This window comes from Alosa alosa, chromosome 1, assembly GCF_017589495.1.
Source record: "Alosa alosa isolate M-15738 ecotype Scorff River chromosome 1, AALO_Geno_1.1, whole genome shotgun sequence".
Taxonomy (NCBI): Eukaryota; Metazoa; Chordata; class Actinopteri; order Clupeiformes; family Clupeidae; genus Alosa; species Alosa alosa.
This window is the reverse complement of record NC_063189.1, coordinates 12726932-12753412: the sequence shown is the minus strand read 5'-3', so window position 1 is coordinate 12753412 and position 26481 is coordinate 12726932. Positions and strand designations below refer to the sequence as shown.

The following is a 26481-nucleotide window of genomic DNA, read 5'->3' as shown; positions in this document are numbered from 1 at the left end:
GAGTTTACTATGCTACTCTATTCAGTGAAACTCTTCATAGCCTTTTCAAGTAAGACATTTTCTACAAAGTAAACTGGGATATTTATATTGCAGTCTAGTCGTAAAGTTTATACAGGCTCAAAAATGTAAAACAGAATTGTTATTTAGCATATGAAGAGTTCAGATGCAAAACCCTCTAAATCCGTCTGACCACATTTCTTTTAAATGAGCATTTAAAATCCGGTTCCTATAGGTTTTTGCATAGAAATCGATATTTCAGACCAGGAAGAGAGTGTTATTTGATGTGTTTTGAAGTTAAATTATTTGATTAACGTATACTATGTGAGGAGAGCATTCACTCACCATCTTTATCTCATTTGACATACTGTAGGTGGCATTTAGAGGCTTTTGCATCTGAACCCTTCATATGTAAAATGCCGTTGCTATCTTTTTTGCAGGGCATATTCTTGCAGATGAGATTACTCCAGACAGGACTGAGGTGTCTGACGTGGAGGGGTCAGATTTAACCCTTTCATGCAAATACTCCACTTCAGTTTCAGCCTATTTACAGTGGTACCAACAGTATCCTAAATCAGCTCCCCAACATCTTCTAACCATTTACAAAACTGATGAAAAAGAGCCAGCTGTAGACCATCATCTGTCTGGACTAAGACAAACTCTATCTGTATGTCTCCTCTGCTAAAGTCTCAGACTATGCTCTCTACTACTGTGCCCTGCAGCCCACAGCAAATGACAAACACACAGCCTCATGCAAAAACCTGCCATAGAAACCATCCAAACATTTCACAATTCCTCAGTTTACCATTACGTTCCAAGCAAGGACATGATACAAAACCAGAAGATGATTCTAGAGTTTGGAATATTTGGTGATTGTGATGTAAATACTTGAATCCTGGCCTGACATCAACGTAGATACCATTTAAATGTAAAGTTATTTTCATTCAAGGCAAAGAAAACAAATGAGTGCCTCTTGATCAGGGTTGAATTACATTGCAATACTGATGATAAATAGGTGAGCATCAATAATTCAAGAGAGGAAAATAGGCATTGAAATAATCAGTTCAGAAAAAGAAAAATAATTGACTGTCATTATATTGGTAAACTGGAAGTTAATTAACAAAGTCAAGAGATTTTAATCTACACATACAGTGGTACACTAGTAAAAAGAAATAATCTAACTATTTTGAACTGTCTACCAGTTTGGGCTACCACCATCTACCTCCAAGAGAGGTATGACCCTCCTCAAGCAAGAGGAGTGGCGACACTACCTGGACTGCCTGGTCGATGCACAGCTCCGAGAGATGGAGAGGAGACTCCAGCATCGTGTGGCCATGGTGCTGAGCCACACCCAGCAGTTAGAGACAGAGTGGATTTACAGGGAGGCTTCCCAGCACCAGACGTCTGACCCTCTTCCACTGATGGATCAACAAGATAAAAGGGCTGTAATGAAGAGAATGAGGAAGGTAATGAAGACAAGATTTCATTAATTTTTGAAACGTGGTAAAGCAACAAAAAAATATCTTATGAATTTATTGTACAGGCTATAATGTAACAATGAGTAGGTTTCCTTGCCTTGTTTAAGATCTAGAAGTGTAAACATGAAATCTATACTAATTTAACAATCAATAGTTATAAAATCATGAAATATAAGACACTGAATTTATCTCATGAAACCATGAGGTTTCACATCGTATTTTAGCCTGTAGTATTCATAAAGCCTAAAATGTGGTCGATCTAGACCAGAGGGGAGCAGCCAAGCAGTCAGAGTGCCAAGAAGAGCCACTCAGGCCAAGAGAAACAGAGAGGTAGAGGACGGGAGAGAAAACACAGGACACTCCCAGACGGGAAGGAACAGGGCACAAGTCAGGACAAGGTTTGTGTGTGTGTGTGTGTGTTTTTTTGTACTCTGTGAGTGTGTATTGAGGGGGTAACGTTGATCTGAATTTACCAAGTTATTAGCAGTAACAATATTGGCAAAAGGAAGACTGTAGAGCAGTCAGAAACTCTAATAATGTTATTTTGTCAATTCTGGAAAATTAGGCATTCTGTGGGAGCAAGAAGGAACACAGTGAGAGTGATTGGAAGAGGTGGTTGAGACAGCGTCTGTTTGGAAGTGAACGTTGGAAGTCAGCGTCACACACGGAAGTGAAGCAGGATAACATCAACAAAACAGTCAGACCCGACAGACAACACAAAGAGGGAGAAAGAGGGAGAGTGGAGGGGTTAACTAGAAACAAAGATGGAGAGAAAGAGCAGCTACCTAAGGGACGTAGAGATGAAAAGTGTGCCAGAGCTGACCAGTCCGGCAGAGAGGATGAGAAGAGAGAGAGAGAGGAGCGAGAGTGTCACAAGGATAAACAAAAGAAAAGACAGGATCATATTAGGAAAGGAGAGATGGAAAAACAAATAGAAATGGAGAAGCTAAGGGAAAATGAGCGAGAGGAGTTAGAGAAACTATATGACTATATAGAGAAGCTGAGAGAAGAGATTAGACTGTTGGAATTAGAGAAAAATATGGAGAAACTGAGAGAAGAGATTAGACTGTTGGAATTAGAGAAAAATATGGAGAAACTGAGAGGCGACGTTAGACTGTTGGAATTAGAGAAAAATATGGAGAAACTGAGAGGGGACGTTAGACTGTTGGAGGTAAAGATGGTGAAAGGAAAGAAGCACATGATTAAGGGAAAGGAGTCTGGATACAAGAGAGGACTCAGTAGCATGGATGAGGAAAAGAGGCCAAGAGACAAAAGACAAGAGAGTGCTAAAGGAAAGGAGATGGAGACACAGGGACGGACTGAAACAAGCCTGGATAAACAGAAGAGTTCGGCGGACATTACAGAATTTGAGTTAGTAGTGAAAGTGAGTAGAAACATGTTGAGAAAGGAGCGAGATGACAAGAATGCAGATATTAAGGACTCTGAGGAAGAGCAGAACAGTGACAAAATAAAACATCTATACGGAAAGAGTGTCAGTGAGGGAAAGGAGGACTGTGAGGTAGAGGAGGAAGATGAAGATGAGACAGAGAAGGTGGGGAGGAAAGAGAAAACACGTGGCTCAGAATGTGCCAAGAGTGCAGAAGACAAGGACAGAAGCACAGCTACAGGGAAGGAGAGTGGTGGACACGGAGACACAAACTTTAACAATGAGGTGAAAAGAAACACAGTAAAAGAGCCAGAGAATGATATTTTAGAAGAAGGGATGGAAAGAGGGAGGAGGAAAATGACAAAGAAGACAGAAGTGGAGAGTTGTGACCTGTGGAATTTAGACTTGAAGGATGATTTGAACAAGGATGCAGGGACACAGTGGAAAGGACAGATCATAGAGCAGGACAGTGATGGTTCATGGTGTATGGACTCTGATGAGGAGAACACTAGAGTGACAGAGAGAGATCAAGAAAAGGATCAAGACAGTGACACTGACAGTCTGTGGGACACTGATTCTTATGAGATGGACAGCAATGGTCAGGCAGGGGAACAGAAACAAATTGCTTTTGACAGTGACAGCTCATGGGATTCAGAAACTAAAGACGGATTTCAAGGAGTTTTCAGAACCGTGGCTGTCTCCATGATCTCCATACTTCACAATACATCTCAACAAAGGCCATGAATGTTATTTTGTTATTTATATACCATCGATAAAATAAAAATTAAGATATTAACATATTTCAACACTGTGTATGTTACTATAGCCCGCTTGTGCCCAAAAATAAACCCTTCACCACTCCAATGTCTTAAAACCTTCACCCAGGCAGACTAATGGCTATATCTTGGCGATCTAAAATGCATGGTCACCTGCGAATATCTTTCGGGGTTTGTCCAGTACACATTGGTGGTGGTTTTGTTATCAATCGTCGGCACCTTGCGCAAAAAGGTTGGTCTTATGTTTCTTAATCACTCATGGGTGTGTTTTGGGCGTAACATCCTTTAAATCAATGAAAATGATATCTGTCATTCCCTTTAACAGCAAACAGCGCAGCTTCAAACAGCGCATCGGCATTTTGATAGTCAGCGGCGCATTTGAAGAAATCTATTTACACGCGAGATCATATGGAACAAGTATTCCACTTAACCATGCTTTACTAAAACCTAGTAGATTACTATAGCCTATACACATCTGCACTTGTCTAATATTTGAACTCATTGGACAGTGGACAAGGACAGTGGGCCACAGCACTGATCTGATCACCTACTGCATTTACAGTTTTTCTCAGTCGCTTTGGTGCTTTTTTCAGATCAGAATGAAAATTCTCATAACTATTAGTTCAACCTCCACAACATTTAGTCATTTGTGCACATCATAGTAGCAATTTCTCTTTCCTCTGAACAAATTGCAAATACTTTTGGACATGTATCAGTTGCTTTCATACAATTCTCTGCTGTTTTTTAACATTATCATTTGCTTATGTCATGTCAGTCAAAATGAACTATACTTATGAATGCTGAATAGTCGTTCCCAATAAAACTAATAGTCTTCATTTCATTACTTGAGTCATTACATACAAAATTGTTGAACTAGTTATCAAATTCTGTCACAGTGCTGTAGAATTGCAAAGAGGGCATACAGTAAAAATGTATGCATTCAGTGTCTTGTACTCACTTAGTCACCTAACTACAGCAATGTGTAACTTTACTGTAGTTTTCAAATGGCTATACAAGAACTGTATAGGGCTGTCTTGAGCATGTTCAGGTAGTGTCACCGAGTTCTGACCTTTTTTGCATTGGAAAACACTGAGAGAACTGTCATAATGAAAACATGACAAAGCCATTTGACTATCTTGTTCATAAACGATGGTGTCAAGACTTCTCATTTTGATGACACTGACAGTTTCATTGACATGAATACCTGCTTTTGAGGAATGGACTATCCATTTTGAGCAAGTGACGTGCTTTTGCAGGTCATCCACTAGGTTTTGCAGTTTGCACTAATTGTTTTGAGAATTGCACCAAAACTTCCAAGTCCAAAACGTCCAAAACTTCTGTGCAAATCTTAATAGTGATGTGAGAAAAGCACCAAAGCGACTGAGAAAAACTGTAACACATACATAAATCAGTCTTGCTGATCTTCATGTACACATATTAAATCTATACTGTAGATATAATATCTATTATTTTAACGTATTGTGAAGTATTGACATAATGTTTCCGGCTGTTCAATATTTAATTATTGGTGTCATGGCTGATAATCTCACTCCCTCTCAGATAAATGTCCTTCATCAAGAAGGACTTGCAGTCTCCACACATTCAGTTAGCTGAAATGGGAGGTACTAGTTACAAGTAAACCATTCACTCATTATGCACTTGCCGAAAACTAGGTGGTCTGATTGAGAAGGAGGAGCTTGCATGACAAGCTCTGAAATTGTTTTTGCACACAAGAAGAGTTCAAACTACACCAGCTGCACTCTGTTGTGTTGTTTCTTTAACATTATTGAGTTTTCCTAACCAAATATGCTGCTCTATGTAGCTCTACTCCTCACTGCCTTCACAGGTAACAGTTTCACAATATTATGCTTTTACATGCTGCCACAAATAGCACAGTTTTTTTATTAAAACATTATGTCATGTTTATAAATGCCATAATGAATTTCAAATATATTAATTATACAAACTGAAAATTGTATTGTGCATAAGTAAATGAAATGTCTGTCTCTGGCAGGACAAATTCATGGGAATGAAATTATTCCGGACAGGATCAAGGTCTCTGATATGAAGGGATCTGATTTAACTCTTTCATGCAACTATTCCTCTTTAACTGTACAGTCTCTACAATGGTATCGACAGTATCCACAATCAGCCCCTCAATGTCTTCTGACCATTTACACTCTTGAGCGAAATGAGACTTCACAAATCGCCCGTCATCTGTCTGGGGAAAGGACTACAAAGAAACTCTATCTGCACATTTCGTCTGCTGAACTCTCAGACTCTGCTCTCTACTACTGTGCCCTGCAGCCCACAGTGACTGACAAACACAAAAACCTGGCTTGAGATAGCAAAGGCCAGTGAAGACCCTGCAGAAGAAAAAAAAACAACAAACAACATATATATATTCAGTTCTGAGTACTGTGATACCTATAATGTTATAAATCCACTGAGCAAATCATGTTATTAAAAGGCTGGCAGGATCACATACAGCATGTAATTTTCCAGTAAAGAGAACTGCTTGTTTTAGTAGGTTTCAGCCTGGATGCTGGCATAATTACAGTATAAGACAGTGCGACTGATGGCATGTACCCATTTTGTCCAGAGGGAGGCGGCATTTACTCATAAATCTATGGTGACAGAAGTCATGTCAAGCTCCATATTGTACACATGTGTACACATATAGGCACAACAACATCCTTGTCAGTGTCTGAGACATAGAGAGGCAGCTCGGTAACAAGAACCAGGGGAAACGTCTGTCAGGCTTACAGATCACACTGCTGCCAGAATCACGTTTCCATGCCTCACCCGCCTCACCATGACCTGCTGGATGAACACCTTGGCCATTCTAACTGCAATCTGTGTTGGTAGGGTTCACAGCCTTGTTTATCATTCAAAAATATCTATAACTTTCATTTTCTTTTGTTTACATCTTAATATGCACGTGTTTATATGGATTATGGACTGAATGTTTATATGTCTTTGCAGTGTGTGCAGCAAGTAAAGACAGTGTTAATCAAACTGAGTCACATGTGATAAGTATTGAGGGAGAAACAGTGACTCTCACCTGTGAATATAAGACAACCAGTATCAAACCTTACCTCTTCTGGTACAAACAGCAACGGAGTAAAATGCCTGACTACCTACTGGGACGTGGAAGTTTTGGATCTGGCCATAACGGCACTGAGTTCAGTGAGAGATTCCACTGCACCTTCTCCTCCAGTTCTGTTCCTCTGACAATCAGGAATCTGCAAGTGTCTGACTCTGCTGTCTACTACTGTGCCCTGCAGCCCACAGTGAGAACAACACTGTACACACCCACACAAAAACCTCTCTGACCCATTGCTCTAGCTGTGCTGTAGCATGCATTCTCTCTGTAATCACTGTGGCACAATACCTCATCAATTGTTTTGTACAAAACATAAATTAAACTCTGTGCCCTGACCTATTGATGGAGAAAGATGAGAAATGAGAACAAAAAGGCATTGCACTGCAATAAAAGCTCTCATCACACCTGATCTGAATAACATTTAGTTAAGGAACCTTCTGTGAACCCTTTAAGCCTCTGGCTTTGCATTGCATTGGCTAAAATAACTTTATGAAAGCATACAGTATATTACAGTAGAAATCAGTGTGCAAACACTTTTTCACCAAGGAGGGGTTTGTTTGAGTCTCCTGCTTTTTACAGTTTTTCTCAGTCGCTTTGGTGCTTTTCTCACATCACTATTAAAATTTGCACAGCAGTTAGTGCATTTCTCAAAACAATTAGTGCAAACTGCAAAACCTAGTGGATGACCTGCAAAAGCAAGTCACTTGCTCAAAATGTATAGTCCATTCCTCAAAAGCAAATATTTATGTCAATGAAACTGTCAGTGTAATCAAAATGAGAAGTCTTGACACCATCGTTTATGAACAAGATAGTCAAATGGCTTTGTCATGTTTTCATTATGACATTTCTCTCAGTGTTTTCCAATGCAAAAAAAGGTCAGAACTCGGTGACACTACCTGAACATGCTCAAGACAGCACTATACACTACTTGTACAGCCATTTGAAAACTACGGTAAAGCTACACATTGCTGTAGTTAGGGGAGTAAGTGAGTACAAGACACTGAATACGTACATTTTTACTGTATGCTCTTTGCAATTCTACAGCATTGTGACAGAATTTGATAACTAGTTCAACAATTTTGTATGTGATGACTCAAGCAATGAAATGAAGACTATTCGTTTTATAGGTAACGACTATTCAGTATCCATAAGTATAGTTAATTTTGACTGACATGACATAAGCAAATGATAATGTTAAAAAACAGCAGAGAATTGTATAAAAGCAACTGATACATGTCCAAAAGCATTGGCAATTTGTTCAGAGGAAGGAGAATTTGCTACTATGATGTGCACAAATGACTAAATGTTGTGGAGGTTGAACTAATAGTTATGAGAATTTTCATTCTGATCTGCAAAAAGCACCAAAGCGACTGAGAAAAACTGTAATGTAATCCTCCAATCAGCTTACTGTATCAAGAGGGTGTGTCACCAGAAGGAATGGCTCACTGTATTTGACAGCTTCTAGATCTGGCATTGTTAAGAAGACCTTTTGTTACGATAGAAGCCAAAATTTCTTGAATCGACTTGCCTGCATTATGTGCATCTTTTCAATCCTTTTTCTCACAATGCTCACAGGTAAACATTCTTGTGTACTTACCTAATGGCTTTTAACATTTGTGTTGTGACTGAGAGAGACTGAGTTATGACAAGGTTGTGAAATCATGATCAAGGATTATAATCTTCAATATGATCCAACAGGGCAATCATCAGGGAATCCGATAACATCAAACAGGGCTGAGATTACTACTATGGAAAGATCTAACACAATCCTCTCCTGCAACTACTCTTCTGCAGTAACTCTTCAGTGGTATCGTCAGTGTGAAGGATCAACTCCCACATTTCTAATGAATGTGTTCGGTGAGAAAGACCAGAGATATGAGGAAGATGGTCGGATTACTGGTAGACTGAATAAAGAGAAAACCCAAGTGTTCCTGGAGATCTCCTCCACCCGAGTGTCAGACTCTGCTCTCTACTACTGTGCCATGCAGCCCACAGTGATGCAACACCCAGCTGCTCCATACAAAAACATTTGCAGTAGTGCAAAAGTAGAAAGTACAGTAGTCCTGAAGTACAGTATGTGTTTCTGCCTTTCTTTCTGGTTGTTCTGATAAGACCTTCATAACTTATGTATTTCACACATGTAATATTTTATGTTAGCAAGATGTCTTTCCATATGTTATACAATAAGTGACCTAATGATCTAATAGTTGTTTGCATGTTGCATAGCCACTGTAGCTCTACCAATCAGTGTTCAGAGTGAGGCCTTCCTGAATGAAGGTCATGTGACTTATTTTAGTACCAGTTACCCAAGGAGAGGCACCTCAGAGAGGTTTGTTATTTACAGAACTAAGAACATCCTCACATCATCTAGCACAGCATATTCCACATGGAGACATCACTGCTATTGGTCCTCATTATGACAACAGGTGAATTCAAATTAAAAGCATTGGTTGATATACAGTATTGCACACATGGTCATTTTCAATGTCATAACCCTTTTTGAATTCTTCACAGACATTGTGGCCGATCATCTCACTCCTGCCAACTCCACCATAAAAAGTCTGGAAGGAGATCGTGGAAAGTTGCAGTGTTCATATGAAACTAGCAGTGACAATATTTGGCTTTACTGGTACAGACAGTATCCAAATGAAGCACCTCAGTATATACTATACAAAGGAGCTCGATCTTACAGTAGTTATAGTAATATTCCTGACACTCGGTTTGATTCCACAACATCCATCACATCTACTGAGCTCATCATTAAAGTTCTGTCTGTGGCAGACACAGCTCTCTACTACTGTGCCCTGAGGAGCCCAGTGATACAAACTCACTGAAAAGCTGAACAAAAACCTAAACACAAAAAATAGTTTTTAAGATAAAACACATCAAAGTAATCTTCCCACAGGGTTCATGATATCAAACCAACATGATGAAATTCTCTCAAATCAACCCTCAGAGTTGTGGTCACACCTGGAGCACATTGCAGCATGGGTTGAATAACAGGGCCAGCCGTGAAAGTGTTTTCTGTTGAAGAAGTTTAATTTTGAAACATAAACTGAGACATAAGATTGTGTAGCACTGTTAAATATATTTTAAATGAAAGTAGATCTTGGTGAACGTGTGCCAATAACAAGTTTAATTTACAAGGAACTAGTTATGCCAAGACAGTGGAGGTAGAGATATTGGCAGACCTAATCTAATTGAATAGGCTAAGGTGAGCTTTAGAGAGGAAAATTACTGTCTTGACCAATAAAGATAGACTAATTACATGTTACAGTACCTCTCCAGCAGAGGTGAAAAAAGTACGAAAATATTGTACTCATGTAAAAGTACCAATACTTTGATGAAATATTACTCAAGTACAAGTTAAAATACCGATCTGAAAATGTACTCAAGTAAAAGTAAAAAGTAGTTAATTTAAAATGTACTTTAAGTAAAAGTTACTTAGTTACTTTTATTTGGGGGTACTTGCCTAAAAGGACTTTGGTCCTAGCTCGAGTTGCTGCAGCCAGCAGCTAAGGCAGCCATGTTCATACTCCCAGTGTGTAGCACTGTAGCTGCAACAACTCGAGCTAGGTAAAACCGATTGTTTCAGTTTTGTTCATACCAACAGCACTCAGTGTCGTTGAGAAATGGTTATAATTGTTATAATTGTCATGTACATGTAAGCCATTTTTGTGAACTAGTTAAGTAGTGAGCCATGTTTGTGTGAACTAGTTAACTAGTGAGGGCCAAAATATGCACACTAGTTAATTAGTGGGAGCCAAAAGGCTCACTAGTTAACTAGTGAACACATTTTAGCTTCACTAGTTAACTAGTGAGAACCAGAAATGCCCACTAGTTAACTTGTAAAGGCCAAAATGCATACCAGTCAGCTAGTTGAAGGCGTTTGGGTGTCACTAGTTAACTAGTGACAGCCAAAAATGTGCACATGTTTACTAGTGAAGGCAAAACACCTCACTAGTTAACTAGTTGCAGTAGGTCAATGTCACTAGTTAACTAGTGAACCATAAATGGCTGACTAGCTAGCTAGGTGATGGCAGTAGGCTCACTAGTTAACTAGTTGATGCATCATTTGTCCAAACTAGTTAACTAGTGAGGTCATACATGTATATTAGTAAACTAGTTCAAGACAAAATTCACACTAGTAAACTAGTGGCGCAGAATTCAAATTAGGAGGCAGAGAATTCCGGAAATTGAGGCTTTCTATTGGCTCCCTATGTCCAAATAGAATATGACAACCAATCACAGTGCAGAATTTCACAAAATCCCACCCACAACATTTGCATGTGGCACACAAGTTAACATGCTGGCCAAAGGAACTCTAGCTAGTAAACTAGTGGCTATAGTGTGACACTTACATATAAACTAGTGAAGGCAGAACTGCTCACTAGTTAACTAGTGAAGACACAAATGCCCACTAGTTAACTAGCGTCATTAGTCATTAAAAGTGTCATTAGTTTACTAGTGTACACCAAAACACCCACTAGTGAACTAGTGATGGCAATTTCCATTCGACTAGTTAACTAGTGAGGTGCAAAAAGTGTCACTAGTTTACTAGTGTGCCCCAAAATGCCCACTAGTTAACTAGTGAAGGCCATTTCAGCCCCACTAGTTAACTAGTGAGATGCCAAAATGGTCACTTGTTAACATGTGAAGGCTAAAATACCCACTAGTTTACTAGTGAGGGTGTTGTGGGCCTTACTAGTTAACTAGTGGCATGCATATTTTGTTCACTAGTTAACTAGTTACACCTAAAAACACAAACAAGCTGACCGTTTTTGTCCACTAGTTAACTAGTGTAACAATTTAAGTCTCAATAGTTTGCATGTGTGGCAGTGAAGCAGCTCACTAGTTAACTAGTTCGCACAAGACACACACTAGTGGCTGTTTTTTGGAGCTATCTAGTTCACTAGTAATGCAAAAAATAATTTTACTAGTTAACCAGTGACACATTGGCCTTCACTAGTTAACTAGTTGACATGTTTGACCTTACTAGTTTACTAGTAATGGAACAGGACTAGTTAACTAGTGAGACTTGAAGGATGATTTGAACAAGGATGCAGGGACACAGTGGAAAGGACAGATCATAGAGCAGGACAGTGATGGTTCATGGAGTATGGACTCTGATGAGGAGAACACTAGAGTGACAGAGAGAGACCAAGAAAAGGATCAAGACAGTGACACTGACAGTCTGTGGGACACTGATTCTTACTGTATGAGATGGACAGCAATGGTCAGGCAGGGGAACACAAACGAACTTTGACAGTGACAGCTCATGGGATTCAATGTTTTAGACCATGAAGATAGGGCCCATAGTCTTCAATAAAAAAAAATAAAAAAAATAAAGATATTAACATGTTTCAATAGTGTGTATGTTACTGTAGTCCACCTGTGCCCAAAAATCAACCCCTCACCAATCCAGTGTCTTGAAACCTCCAGCCAGAGAGACAAAGGACCCTAATATTTGTCGTGGTCTTTATTGACATATATCCTTTAGTTTATATATCTTTTATGTAGTATCTTTATTCTGTGTAATATCACTGTTTTGTGAAACTGAACTCTGTAGTATGTTCAGTGTGGGGGAAAGGAAGACTGGTTTAAGGGAAAGAGCAGATGGCTGACAGGGTCATCAATAAGGTTTGGCGCCAGGAAATGTAATCAAAACCTAAAGAATGTAGGAAAAACAGGATGAGAGGGCAAAGGTGAAGGACCATATGTGACCTGGTCAGCCATCTGTTAAGGATAGATAGTGGGAGTGGGAGTTAAGACAGAGTGGGTATTGTCTGGGATGACTTGAAGGGGTATAAAGGCTGGACAACAGCCAGAGGATGTTAGCTTACTTTGCTCACTGCTCACTTATCGTACTTTGCTTTTCACTTACTTACTTGCTTCACTAATGCTCCGGAGTGCATTAAAGCCATCATCTGCAGTATACATCCACGGTGTGCGGACTTCTTTTGATGTTGTATTATTTAATGTGGATTTGACACCACATATTGTTGTCTAAAAGACATGGTCACTAGTCAAAAGCTTATTTAAATTTAGGGGGATGTCCAGTCCACATTGGGAGTATTTTCGTTATCAAATGTCGGGCGGATGGCACAACAAGGCGTTCCTATGATTCTTAATCAGTCATGGGTGTGTGTGTTTTGGGCATAACATCATTTAGACCAATGAGAATGACATCTGTCAACAGCAAGCAGCGCAACTTCAAAAAGCACATTGGTATTTTGATAGTCGGCACATTTGAAGGAATCTGCTTGCACACGACACCATGTGGAACAGCTATTCCACTAACCCATGCTTTACTAAAACCTAGCAGAGTATGGCAGGATGACTTATTCATAGAGCAAATCACTTCCCAGTAAAGAGAACTGCTTCTTTTGGTAGGTTTCAGCCTGGATGCTGGCATAATTACAGTATAAGACAGTGAGACTGATGGCATGTACCCATTTTGTCCAGAGGGAGGCGGCATTTGCTCATAAATCTATGGTGACAGAAGTCATGTCAAGCTCCATATTGTATACATGTGTACACATATAGGCACAACAACACCCTTGTCAGTGTCTGAGACATAGAAAGGCAGCTCGGTAACAAGAACCAGGGGAAACGTCTGTCAGGCTTACAGATCACACTGCTGCCAGAATCACGTTTCCATGCCTCACCCGCCTCACCATGACCTGCTGGATGAACACCTTGGCCATTCTAACTGCAATCTGTGCTGGTATGGTTCACAACCTTGTTTATCATTCAAAAATATCTATAACTTTTATTTTCTTTTGTTTACATCTTAATATACATATGTTTATATGGATTATGGACTGAATGTTTATGTGGACTGTGTTTGTCTTTGCAGTGTGTGCAGCAAGTAAAGAGACTGTTAATCAAACGGAGCCCCATGTGATAAGTACTGAGGGAGAAACAGTCACTCTCACCTGTGAATATAAGACAACCAGTGCCAAACCTTACCTCTTCTGGTACAAACAGCAACAGAGTAAAATGCCTGACTACCTACTGGGACGTGGAAGTTTTGGATCTGGTTATAACGGCACTGAATTCAGTGAGAGATTCCACTGCACCTTCTCCTCCAGCTCTGTTCCTCTGACAATCAGGAATCTGCAAGTGTCTGACTCTGCTGTCTACTACTGTGCCCTGCAGCCCACAGTGAGAATAACACCCACACAACAACCTCTCTGACCCACTGCTCTAGCTGTAGCATGCATTCTCTCTGCAATCACTGTGGCACAACACCTCATCAATTGTTTTGTACAAAACATAAATTAACCTCTGTGCCCTGACCTATTGATGGACATAGAGAAAGAGGAGAAATGATAACAAGGCATTGCATAATAAAAGCTCTCATCACACCTGATATGAATAACATTTAGTTAAGGAATCTTCTGTGAACCCTTTAAGCCTCTGGCTTTGCATTACATTGGCTAAAATAACCCTATGAGAGCATACAGGTATACTACAGTAAAAATCAGTGCGCAAACACTTTTTCACCAAGGAGGAGTTTCTCTTGCCTTTTAATGTAATCCTCCAATCAGCTTACTGTATCAAGAGGGTGTGACACCAGAAGGAATGGCTCAATGTTTTTGACAGCTTGTAGATTTGGCAATGTTCAGAAGACTTTTTGTTACGACAGAAGCCAAAATACTCAGTTTATTTCTTGAATTGACTTACCTGCATTATGTGCATCTTTTCAATCCTTTTTCTCACAATGCTCACAGGTAAACATTCTTGTGTACTTACCTAATGGCTTTTAACATATGCGTTGTGACTGAGAGAGACTGAGTTATGACAAAGTTGTGAAATCATGATCAAGGATTATAATCTTCAATATGATCCAACAGGGCAATCATCAGGGAATCCGATAACATCAAACAGGGCTGAGATTACTACTATGGAAAGATCTAACACAATCCTCTCCTGCAACTACTCTTCTGCAGTAACTCTTCAGTGGTATCGTCAGTGTGAAGGATCAACTCCCACATTTCTAATGAATGTGTTCGGTGAGAAAGACCAGAGATATGAGGAAGATGGTCGGATTGCTGGTAGACTGAATAAAGAGAAAACCCAAGTGTTCCTGGAGATCTCCTCCACCCGAGTGTCAGACTCTGCTCTCTACTACTGTGCCATGCAGCCCACAGTGATGCAACACCCAGCTGCTCCATACAAAAACATTTGCAGTAGTGCAAAAGTAGTCCTGTGTTTCTGCCTTTGTTTCTGGTTGTTCTGATATGACCTTTGTCTTCATTTCAAAAAGGTCATTATGGTTTATGGTATATTTCATAACTTATGAACTTATGGGTGCTACTGTATTTCACTAATGTAGCATTAAATGCTGCATGATGTATTTTCCAGATATTCAAATAAGTTAACTATCCACTCTAATACTGTAGTTGTTATAGTCCACGTATAAAGGAGCCAGATCTAGGAGTAGTTATAGTGATATCACTGACACTCGGTTTGATTCCACAACATCCAGCAGATCTACTGAGCTCATCATTACAGTTCTGTCTGTGGCAGACACAGCTCTCTACTACTGTGCCCTGAGGAGCCCAGTGATACAAACTCACTGAAAAGCTGAACAAAAACCTAAACACAAGAAATAGTTGTTAAGATAAAACACATCAAAGTAATCTTCCCACAGGGTTTAACATATCAAACCAACATGATGAAATTCTTCCAAATTAACCCTCAGAGTTGTAGTCACACCTGGAGCACACTGCAGCATCGAATGAATAACAGGGCCAGCTGTGAAAGTGTTTTCTGATTAAAAAAATAATCAGATATATTCTGAAACATACACTTCACACATCAGTGTAGCACGATATCTGATGATTGTGTGCAAAACAGGTTAATCTGGAAAGTAAATATGATGAACTAGTTACAGTATGCCATGACAGTGTATAAGTATATATACTCATTTGATCCCTGCATTTATCCCAATCTGTGAATTAGTGAAACACGCTCAGCACACAGTGAGGTAAAGCACACACTACACACGGAATAATTACATGTTACCTCTCCAGTGCAGAGGGAGAGAGCAGTGACCCCACCCGGTCGCAAACCTGGGTTTCCAGGGTACTAAACGTGCAGCTTGACCGCAACAGCAAAGAGCCAGAATCATTGGTAGGGCAGTCAGAGCATATAGTCAATCATAGTGACGGTACTCACTTGGGTCATTGCAGCTTCACTGGGGAAATATAAATAAAAGACGCATGATTCATGCGTGAGGTCCCGTGAGAATCACGCGTGAAACTGGACGATTCCAAGTGGTACCCACTGTAAATCACTACTCTTCATCCTCATCATGACAACAGGTGAATCCAAATGAAAATCATCAAATGATGTTGCACGCCTGCATATTATAATGGTTTATTGTGTATACTATGCTGGATATGTGGATAACTTCAAATCTTTCATGAAGTCTTTACAGATTGTTGTGGCACATACAGATATTTGCAAGAGACGTGTTCACACCTGCAGAACACTTAAGAATGCTTTACCCTGTCAACTTATTTCTCTGATGTCTTTTGATGCAGTTTGTGACACTGCTGAAATGTATAAATGTCAGGATGGCATATTCTGAGACTAAATGCAACAAGCTTGTCATGTAATGAGATTGAGATATATTTTTAGTGTCACAGAATCTTGGTGGTACAGGAGGAAAGAAAAATGAAAAAAGGCATTTCAAGGGGACACTGACAGTAATGTCTTGTGTATTAGCCGCATAAACACATTTACACACATTTTGCCATTCAAAATGGCACTTTTTTAAATGCACTGAACACGGTTCTCTGCATAAGACACAACAATTTGACATGCAGTCCAAAGTCTATAATCATCACGACGCAAAGCTTGTTCCTATCGTAGACTCAAGTTTTTGGCCATGCCCGTATTTCTTTTTAGCAACGCGCCAAGGGTTGTAGCAATTAACGACCTAAGGAGGGGTCTAGCGCTTTGTCTAAAAATCGCTATCATACACTACCTAAAGCGCATTACGCCACTGGCCAAGAGAAACCTGTCCAGAAGTCCGTGGCGAGTCATTTTAAGAGCGCATTGTCAACAGTGATATGGGCACCCTGCTTCTCTCATCCACGAACATTACGAATTACACGATTACAATGGGAAACATAATTAGAATAAAGATATAACAAAATACATCTCACAAAGAGTAGTTATTCACCATCATTTGCAGATTGGTAATGACGGATAAAAGTGATTAGGCCAGAGGCAAATATGAAGCACAGCTGAAGACATACTCCTCTGCAGGATAAATGTCCTTAGGTTTTTTATTCAGTCATTCAAACATTATTGGGGTAAGTGCTTTTTTCAGGGTTTGTTTTCGATGGTAACCTATTGTCATTAGTGAAAGTAACTGTGTATACAGTAACTGTTTTGTTGTTGACTATGAGACCATGGTGAAGTTAGTTTCACTTTGCCAATGAGTTCAAATAATAGATGAGTGCAGATGCGTGTAGGCTATCTACTCTGCTAGGTTTTAGTAAAGCATGGTTTAGTGGAATACTTGTTCCATACGGTCTTGCATGCAAGCAGATTCCTTCAAATGCACCGGTGACCAGCAAAATACCGATGGGCTGTTTGAAGTCGTGCTGCTTTCTGTTAAAGGGAATGACAGATGCCGCCGGACGTTTGATAACGTTTCATAACTACACCCAAAGTGGACTGTACAACCCACAAAATTTGTTTAAACTTTTCGCCAGTGACCATGCACTTTAGAATATCATGATAGGGCCCATAAAGTCACATGCACATGAGCAAATTATATATGTGCATATGTTGCACTGACTTGTTTGGTGAAAAATAAAGAAAGAAATGTTTCAACATCATATGTGTGTGTGTATCTGCAAATATTTCTGTGCATGTGAACAATCTAAAGAATTTTCTACATTATGAACTATTTTAGTATTATGGCAAAGCATACTGAAGATGAGAGTGCTTCTCATTATTCCCAACAGTGTGTGGTTGGTAAAATTGTGTTTTAGCAATTGGAAAAAATGCTGTAATGCTGAGCTTATTTTTTTAGGTGCCTGTTTCAGAGCTACATGAAAACAGCTTCCCTGAGGGCAGAGGGAGGAGCTCAAGATAACTTGTGACAATGTTTTTATTTCATCAGTGTAGCAGAGACTGGTTAACGTTAGAGATCACCCTGCTCTCTGTGTGACTTGTTTTTATTTGTTGTAAAATGTTGTTCTTGTTTACTGCTGTCCTTGCTACTGCAATAGGTAAATACCACTCATTTATAAACTTCAGATTAATACTAATTATAAAGACTGCTGAATATGTGTTAATTCTAAAATTATGACAGCATGTAATTTCAAGAGGCATACTTTACAAATCAACTTACAACTTTTTTACAGGTGATGGAAGTTCTGATAATGTAATTGCACCTAACAGCATGGAGGTGCATGCTGAGGATGGATCCACAGTTACACTGTCTTGTAACATCTCCACAGCATTCAGGACTCTCCAATGGTATCAGCAACATCCTAAATCATTTCCAAAGCATCTTTTGAATGTGTATAGTTCAGACCTGAAATTCGACACAGATCTTCGGTTAACTGGGAAGATCAACAAGGAGAAAACTGAATTATTTCTGCAGATCTCCTCTGTTCAAGTCTCTGACTCTGCACTGTACTACTGTGCTCTGGAGCCCACAGTGACACTAAACCACAGCCTGCTGTGCAAAAACCTTAACAGGAATTCACCTCTGCTTACTTTTGTATATCTTTTCATTTCACTTTTCGGTATGTTTTTTTTTAACCAGGTTTGTATACATCAGGGCATAATATTATTGTGATTTTGCATATCAGTCTGTTACATCATTAGATAATTTGGAAAACAAATATCTAGTTACATAGTTCTATTATGAATTTCTGATCATTGGCATTTATGACAGTGACAAATAAAACCAGAAGTGCTCTCGGAAAGCACAGAGCTCTGCCAAGGCCACATAGCTCTGGTCTCATGTCAACCCAAGCCCAGTCATTCCTATGTAAACCTCCCTGATCACAGATTCTGGTTCTGTGAATCTCCCTCTGTTGTCTGTACTTTTCTGAAGTAGCATTTTAGTAGCAAATTTAAAACTTTTGTGGTGAATTTCAGAGAAACCATATGCAATGTGTGCCAGAACTTGTGTTAGACAACCTGATATCAGTGTGTAATTGGCTTTTACTAATGACAAACACTGTCTAGCAGCTCTGTTTGGTGAGACTGTCAAAGAAATGAATTACCATGAACACTAGAGGACAAAACAGGCGTGAATGTCATATTTGTTTCAGTGGTGGGGAAAGTGAAAGTGCATTTGTTGGGGCAGCTCTTGAGTCTTATCCACTCAAACATTGTATGGGTTCTTTCTTGGCCCTTACCATCTTATCTTTGACCACGTTTCATGAAAATATAAACCTGACAGATGGATGAATGGACAAACCACACAGGAAACATATACTGCAGAAAAAACAGGGTTTCAGTTTGCATGCTGACAGATTTACAAGACTGTGAGACTTATCTCATGTACCCATTTTGACCAGAGGGAGGCAACATTTGCTTAAAATTCCATGGGGACAAAAGTCATGTCTTGTTCTCTTTTGTTCACATACAAACATACACCAGTGTCACTCATGGAGAAACAGCTCCCTAACAACAACCAGGGGAAACGTGTGTCAAGCTCAAGTAGCTTAGTTATCTGCAGACAGAATCACTTTTCCATACCTCACCTGCGTCGTCATGACCAGCTCAATTCACATCCTTGTCATTGTAGCTTAAATTTTTGCAGGTATGATACAGTTTATCATTTAAACAAAACATAATGTTCCATGTGTTTACATCTGAACTTGCAGCATATGTTTTAGTTATGGGACTAAATGTGACTGAGTTTGTCTTTGCAGTTAGCCTGGCGGGCCATCCTATATCATTGAAATGTATAGTCTGGAATCGAACCATTCACCTCGCTTAATCCAAGGGGCGGGCAGAGAATTGTCTTTCAAACTGCCTAAGCATGCAATAGGCCAAAGAAGCGACCATATCCATTATCCGGTCGGCAAAAGCGGCAAATACATCCTTCTTGAAAGGAATGACTTAAGTACATTGTGTTGCTCAACTTTCAAAGAAAAGCACAAGTCCAACTCCTCCAAAGTTGACGCCAACGCCGATTCAAACAACCATTCTTCGTTCGCCATCAGTGTTCAGAGTGAGGCCTTCCTGAATGAAGGTCATGTGACTTGATTTAGTACCAGTTACCCAAGGAGAGACACCTCAGAGAAGTGTGTTATTTACAGAACTAATACACAAAAGTCTCTATTTTTGCATTTTCTTTGTTGGTTCAATGGGTGTGTATATGATGCACTATAAATCTGCACAACTAATATTGAATAAAACAATGAAAATTCAATTTCTAGGGATTTCTGTGAATACTTCAAGACGCAATATGCTGCATCTACTTATTGCACTGCAGCTGCACTGCAGTTAAAAAGTAGGGAAGCACCAAAGGCTGAGGAGGGGGAGGGGGGCATTTTTTATCAAATTTAATTGAGACATAGTAACATTAATCTGACAATGTAAAGCACTATACAGATTGTACATGAAAAAGGTTGTCATATACAGATTCCCCAAAGTCCAAGCTTTCCAATGGTGTATAATATTACTATGCTACATAGCAATATGGTGCATACAATTGATTTAGAATGTTGGGGGGAGGTGTGTCACACACACACACACACACACACACACACACACACACACCACCCTCCACACAAACTATCACTTCTAAGACATGGCTGCTCAGCATCAGTACAACACAATAGGCCACATGCATTCCAGTGGGCAGGAATGAATCAAAATTGAATCAAGTACAAGCCAAGAGTTTTTATGTACATGTACAGTACTTTCCCATATTAAAACAGCTTCCTTTCTTACGTAAAGCAGAGACAAAAATATGTCATGTGATATTTTGAGGTGCCTGTTTCAGAGCTATGAAACTGATTCCTTGAGGGCAGAGGGAGGAGCTCATGATAACTTGTGACACTTTTTTTCACAACAGTGTAGCAGAGACTGGTTAACGTTAGAGATCACCCTGCTCTCTGTGTGACTTGTTTTTATTTGTTCTATAATGTTGTTCTTTTTTACTGCTGTCTTTGCTGCTGCAATAGGTAAATGCCAATTATTTTTTACATTTCATATTAATACTAATTGTAGACTGTTGCATTTATGTTAATTCTAAAATTATGACATGTTATTTCAAGGACATACCTTACACATCAACTAAGAACTTTTTTACAGGTGGTAGTTCTGAGAATGTAATTTCACCCAACAACATGGAGGTGTATGCTGAGGAAGGATCCACAGTTACACTGTCTTGTAACATCTCCACAAAAATCAGGACTCTGCAATGGTATCAGCAACATCCCAGATCAGTTCCAAAGCATCTTATGAGTGTGTTCAATTCAGACAAGCCATCCGAAACAGATCCTCGATTAACTGGGAAGACCAACACAGAGAAAACTCAAGTCTTTCTGCAGATCTCCTCTGTTCAAGTCTCTGACTCTGCACTGTACTACTGTGCTCTGGAGCCCACAGTGACACAAAACCACAGTCTGCTGTACAAAAACCTTAACAGAGACTGTGAAGAAAGCTATTTCAGTGATTTGTATGTCTTTCACCAATATATATATATATATTTGTATAGATCAAGTTAATATCATATGCCCATGGGTTACTCCTGGTTAAGAAGAAATTAAATTAAAAAATCACTCTATAGTGCCTATCACTCTGCTCACTTTTGTATATCCTTTCATTTCACCTTTTGGTTTTTAACTAGGCTTGTAGATCTCAGTTCTTACCCCTGGGGGGAAACCAACCAAACAATCAAGGAATAATATTATTCTGATTTTGCATATCATACTGTTACAACATTAGGTCACGCTGGAAAAAGATATCTAGTCATTTAATTTTGTTATGTATTTCTGATAATTAGCATTTTATCAAAGTGACAAATAAAAAAAAAATGCACCCAGAAAGCGCAGAGCTCTACCAAGGCCACATAGCTCTGGTCTCATGTCAACCTAAAGCCCAGTCATTCCTATGAAAACCTCCCTGATCATAGATGGATTTATGAATCTCCCTCTGTTGTCGCTACATGTCTTGAATGTTCCCTTGGGATCAATAAACTTTTGTGGAAACCATATGAAATGTGTGCCATAACTTGCTTTATCAGATAACCTGATATCAGTGAGTAATTTACTAATGACAAACACTGTTAAGTAATAACCTTCAGGCGATCCATTTGATATCGACACGTTATTTTATCAACTCCAAGGCTCTTTTTGGTGAGACTGTCTGTCTGCAAAGAATTGTTTCAGTGGTGGGGTAAGTGAAAGTACATTTGTTGGGGAAGCTCTTGAGTCTGATCCACACGAACATTGTATGTTTTTTTTCCTTGGCCCTTACAACACCTTTGACCATGTTTCAAGAAAGTGTAAACCTGCACACAGACAGACAGATGAATGGGCAAACCACATATACCTATACACTGCTGAAAGCAGGGCTTCGGTGTGGATGCTGACAGATTTACAAGACTGTGAGACTCATCTCATGTACCAATTTTGACCAGAGGGAGGCGACATTTGCTTAGAATTCCATGGGGACACAAGTCATGTCTTGTTCCCTATTGTACATATACAAATATACTGTATAAACCCCTCGCCAGTGTGTGTCATAGTGAAGCAGCTCCTTAAAAACAACCAGGGTAAACGTGTGTCAAGCTCGAGTAGCTTAGTCATCACACTGCAGCCAGAATCACCTGCTTCATCACGACAGGCTTAATGAACAACCTAGTCACTGTAGTTTCAATTTTTGCAGGTACAGTACAGTTTACAAAATTCAGATTATATCCTATATGTTTACATTTGAACATGGTAGTATATGGTTTAGTTTATGGGACTAAATGTGACTGTGCTTGTCTTTGCAGTGTGTAGAGCAAGGAAAGACAATGTTGATCAAACTGATTCCCATGTTATAAATACTGAAGGAGACAAGGTGACTCTCACCTGTGAATATGAGACAATGGGCAACAATCCTTACCTCTTCTGGTACAAACAGCAACTTGGCAATATGCCTGGCTATTTACTGGGACGTGGACGTTATGAAGTTGGCCATAACGGCACTGAGTTCAGTGAGAGATTCCACTGCACCTTCTCCTCCAGCTCTGTTCCTCTGACAATCAGGAATCTGCAAGTGTCTGACTCTGCTGTCTACTACTGTGCCCTGCAGCCCACAGTGAGAACAACACCGTACACACCAACACAAAAACCTCTCTGACCCATTGCTCTGTAGAGCAATGTAGAGATTCTGTCTCAGAATGGGATTTTACAATTCCATGACTTTTGCAGGTTTTTCATGACAATGAGAACCCTGACAAATGTAATAATGATGTCTTTTCCAGATACTAATAAGGAAGTGGCCTAATGCCCCTACTCTAATGGTTTGTTTGTGACATCTAAACTATTTCAGCGTTTCAACTTTAACATCTTTTCAACATGTGACAATGCTACTATGGATACATATACTGTACACACAGAATATGAATGCTAATCAGCCACTAGCTCTACCAATCAGTGTTCAGAGTGAGACCTTCGTGAATGACGGTCATGCGACTTATTTTAGTCCCAGCAACCCAAGGAGAGCAAGGAGAGGCACCTCAGAGAAGTGTGTTATTTACAGAACTAATAACAGCAGCCTCATTTAGCACAGCATATATACCACATGGAGATAACACTTCTACTGGTCCTCATTATGACAACAGGTGAATTCAAATGAAAAGCATTGGTTGATATACAGTCTTAAGCGCACGGTCGTTTTCTATGTCATAACCCTTTTTGAATTCTTCACAGACATTGTGGCCGATCATCTCACTCCTGCCAACTCCACCATAAAAAGTCTGGAAGGAGATCGTGGAAAGTTGCAGTGTTCATAGGAAACTAGCAGTGACAATATTTGGCTTTACTGGTACAGACAGTATCCAAATGAAGCACCTCAGTATATACTATACAAAGGAGCTCAATCTTACAGTAGTTATAGTAATATTCCTGACACTCGGTTTGATTCTCTTGAACACAAGAAATAGTTCTTAAGATAAAACACATCAAAGTAATCTTCCCACAGGGTTCATGATATCAAACCAACTTGATGAAATTCTCTCAAATCAACCCTCAGAGTTGTGGTCACACCTGGAGCACATGTGTTGAATACCAGGGATATATGCAGCTTCCACATTAAAATGTAGGGTCTGGGCACTCATCGTTCGCAGTGCTCAGTCCGAGGGGCGGGATAATCAGTTGTCTTTCAAATTCCCTCTGCATGCCATAGGACGCAATAGGATATTTGTTTTCAAGTAGCAGGGAATTCAAGCCAAACCGTTGCAACTCTGCCATCAATCATTATGTTAAGCCCACCAAACGACTCTATACACATATTTCAATGCCTGATTAAGTTTCGATTTCGGGAGCTCACAAGCCAACGGAGAGTTGCTAGACTAGCCCTGGCAGCAAATATAATTTGCTGCCGCTAGGGGCGCGTCTAGATTTCTTCTCTTAATGCTGACAAAATATGTCATGTGATATTTTGAGGTGCCTGTTTCAGAGCTACATGAAAACTGCTTTCTTGAGGGCAGAGGGAGGAGCTCATGATAACTCATGACACTGTTTTTATTTCATCAGTGTAGCAGAGACTGGGTTAACCGTAGAGCTCAATTTCATTCAATCTGCTCTCTGTGTGTCTTGTTTTATTTGTTCTAAAATGTTGTTGTTGTTTACTGCTGTCTTTGCAGCTGCAATAGGTAAATGCCAATTATTTTTTAAACTTCATATTAATACTAATTGTACCTGTGTTAATTCTAAAATTATGCAGTATGTTATTTCAAGGGCATACCTTACACATCAACTTAGAACTTTTTTACAGGTGATGGAAGTTCTGAGAATGTAATTGCACCTAACAACATGGAGGTGTATGCTGAGGATGGATCCACAGTTACGCTGTCTTGTAACATCTCTACAGCATTCAGCAACCTGCAGTGGTATCAGCAACATCCTAGATCGGTTCCAAACCATCTTGTGAGTTTCTATAGTTCAGACCAGCCATCCGACACAGATCCTCGAATAACTGGGAAGGTCAAAAAGGACAAAACTGAAGTGTTTCTGCAGATCTCCTCTGTTCAAGTCTCTGACTCTGCACTGTACTACTGTGCCCTGACGCCCACAGTGACACTAAACCACAGACTGCCGTACAAAAACCTTGTCAGAAAAAATGGGTGGGGAAAGTGGCATTTTATTGTTCTCCTTAAACAAGCCCTCTGATGCTTTTATGCTCTTAATCACAGTGTTCATCATAATTTAACTCTTTATGAGAATCTGTGTTTCATAAAGGACATACTTGTGTGTCGATAGACAAAACCTTTGGTTAAGTTGCTTGCTCTGTTCCAGTAATTTGTTGTTTTACACTCTGTCTTTCAATCATTATGTTGTTTTGTATGTCTTTAATTATTTTATGTACTTTCATTTTTATTAAAAAAAACCTTTTCATGTTTATATACAATTAATCTTTGTTTTTGTCTATGTAAAGCACCCCTGTGTATAGTATGAAATGTAACTAAGCAAGAGCGGTTCCATCTTTTTTCATTGTCATTACAATGTGCAGAAGAAAAGACTTGATCGATGAACAAAGGATGAGTTTTGAGAAGGAAATGATCAAACTCAGCTCTTTGTCATTATATGTCGTAATATGCTCCTGGGAGTTGAAGGGGAGATGTCATGCTGTGAAAACCTTCAACCCACACAATTTGCACAAGCAAAACCTACTTTAATTTGCACAACTAGATTTATTTTAATGTATGCTATTTATTTTCATACATAGTATACAGTAGTTTGTATTCTTATATATTTGTGCTACATCTACCGCATGACTGTGTTAAACTGTGTGTTTGTTGTGATCTATGCTAGTTGCTGCTGCAACAAATAAAGTATCTATCTATCTATCTATCTATCTATCTATCTATCTATCTATCTATCTATCTATCTATCTATCTATCTATCTATCTATCAATCAAAGGGACTCTGAAAGGTAAGCATCTGGCCCTGGGACAGACACTCATTGACAAGTTTTCACTCCTCCCTTGCAGCAGAGGTATTCTCACAAATCAAAAATCATAACATTATCAACAACATCAACAACAAAACAACAACAGCATTGACCACAACAATAACAACAAAATCCATTTAATGTCACAAGCATATCAGAACATCAACAATAGTTCACAAGAAATGTGAAAGTCGAGTGACAGGAAACCCAATAATCCAGTACAAAAAACCCAAGAGCAAATGGCAAATGGTAGTCTCTTTAGAGTTATTGCACCTGATCTATTTTGTTAAGTGATACATAGCCACATTACATTTGATCAGACACGTTCAGTCTTGTGTTGCATGTGTTGTCTTAAACAAAGTAAAGACATATGGCGTGTGCTTTTTGCAAATAATTTGGTTGGTTTAAAATAAGCAATTGTGTGTATGAAGATACAACATAACAGTATAAACAATACAATCCTACCAATAGCCTCCAAAGAAGCAACATCATGTTCGTAGATCAATGGATATAAAATATCTGTGAAAAAGGGAAGTGCGTGAAATGAAATTATTGTGGAAATTATCTTGAAATACT

At 39.3% G+C, this 26481-nt stretch overlaps 1 protein-coding gene and 1 gene segment (V, D, J or C); both read left to right on the top strand.

Annotated features, from left to right (window-relative positions):
- Nucleotides 1-917: 917 nt before the first annotated feature.
- On the top strand, nucleotides 918-3662 carry LOC125301761 (trichohyalin-like). The gene is made up of 4 exons (XM_048254489.1): nucleotides 918-1012; nucleotides 1200-1463; nucleotides 1739-1873; nucleotides 2041-3662. Exons 2-4 carry the CDS (start codon nucleotides 1233-1235, stop codon nucleotides 3604-3606), a joined length of 1932 nt encoding a protein of 643 aa, XP_048110446.1. The 5' UTR covers nucleotides 918-1012; nucleotides 1200-1232; the 3' UTR covers nucleotides 3607-3662.
- Nucleotides 3663-13578: 9916 nt separating this feature from the next.
- Nucleotides 13579-14727, top strand: LOC125298244. The segment is given in 2 exon segments: nucleotides 13579-13911; nucleotides 14604-14727. Coding segments are annotated over 2 exon segments (357 nt in total).
- Nucleotides 14728-26481: the final 11754 nt, after the last annotated feature.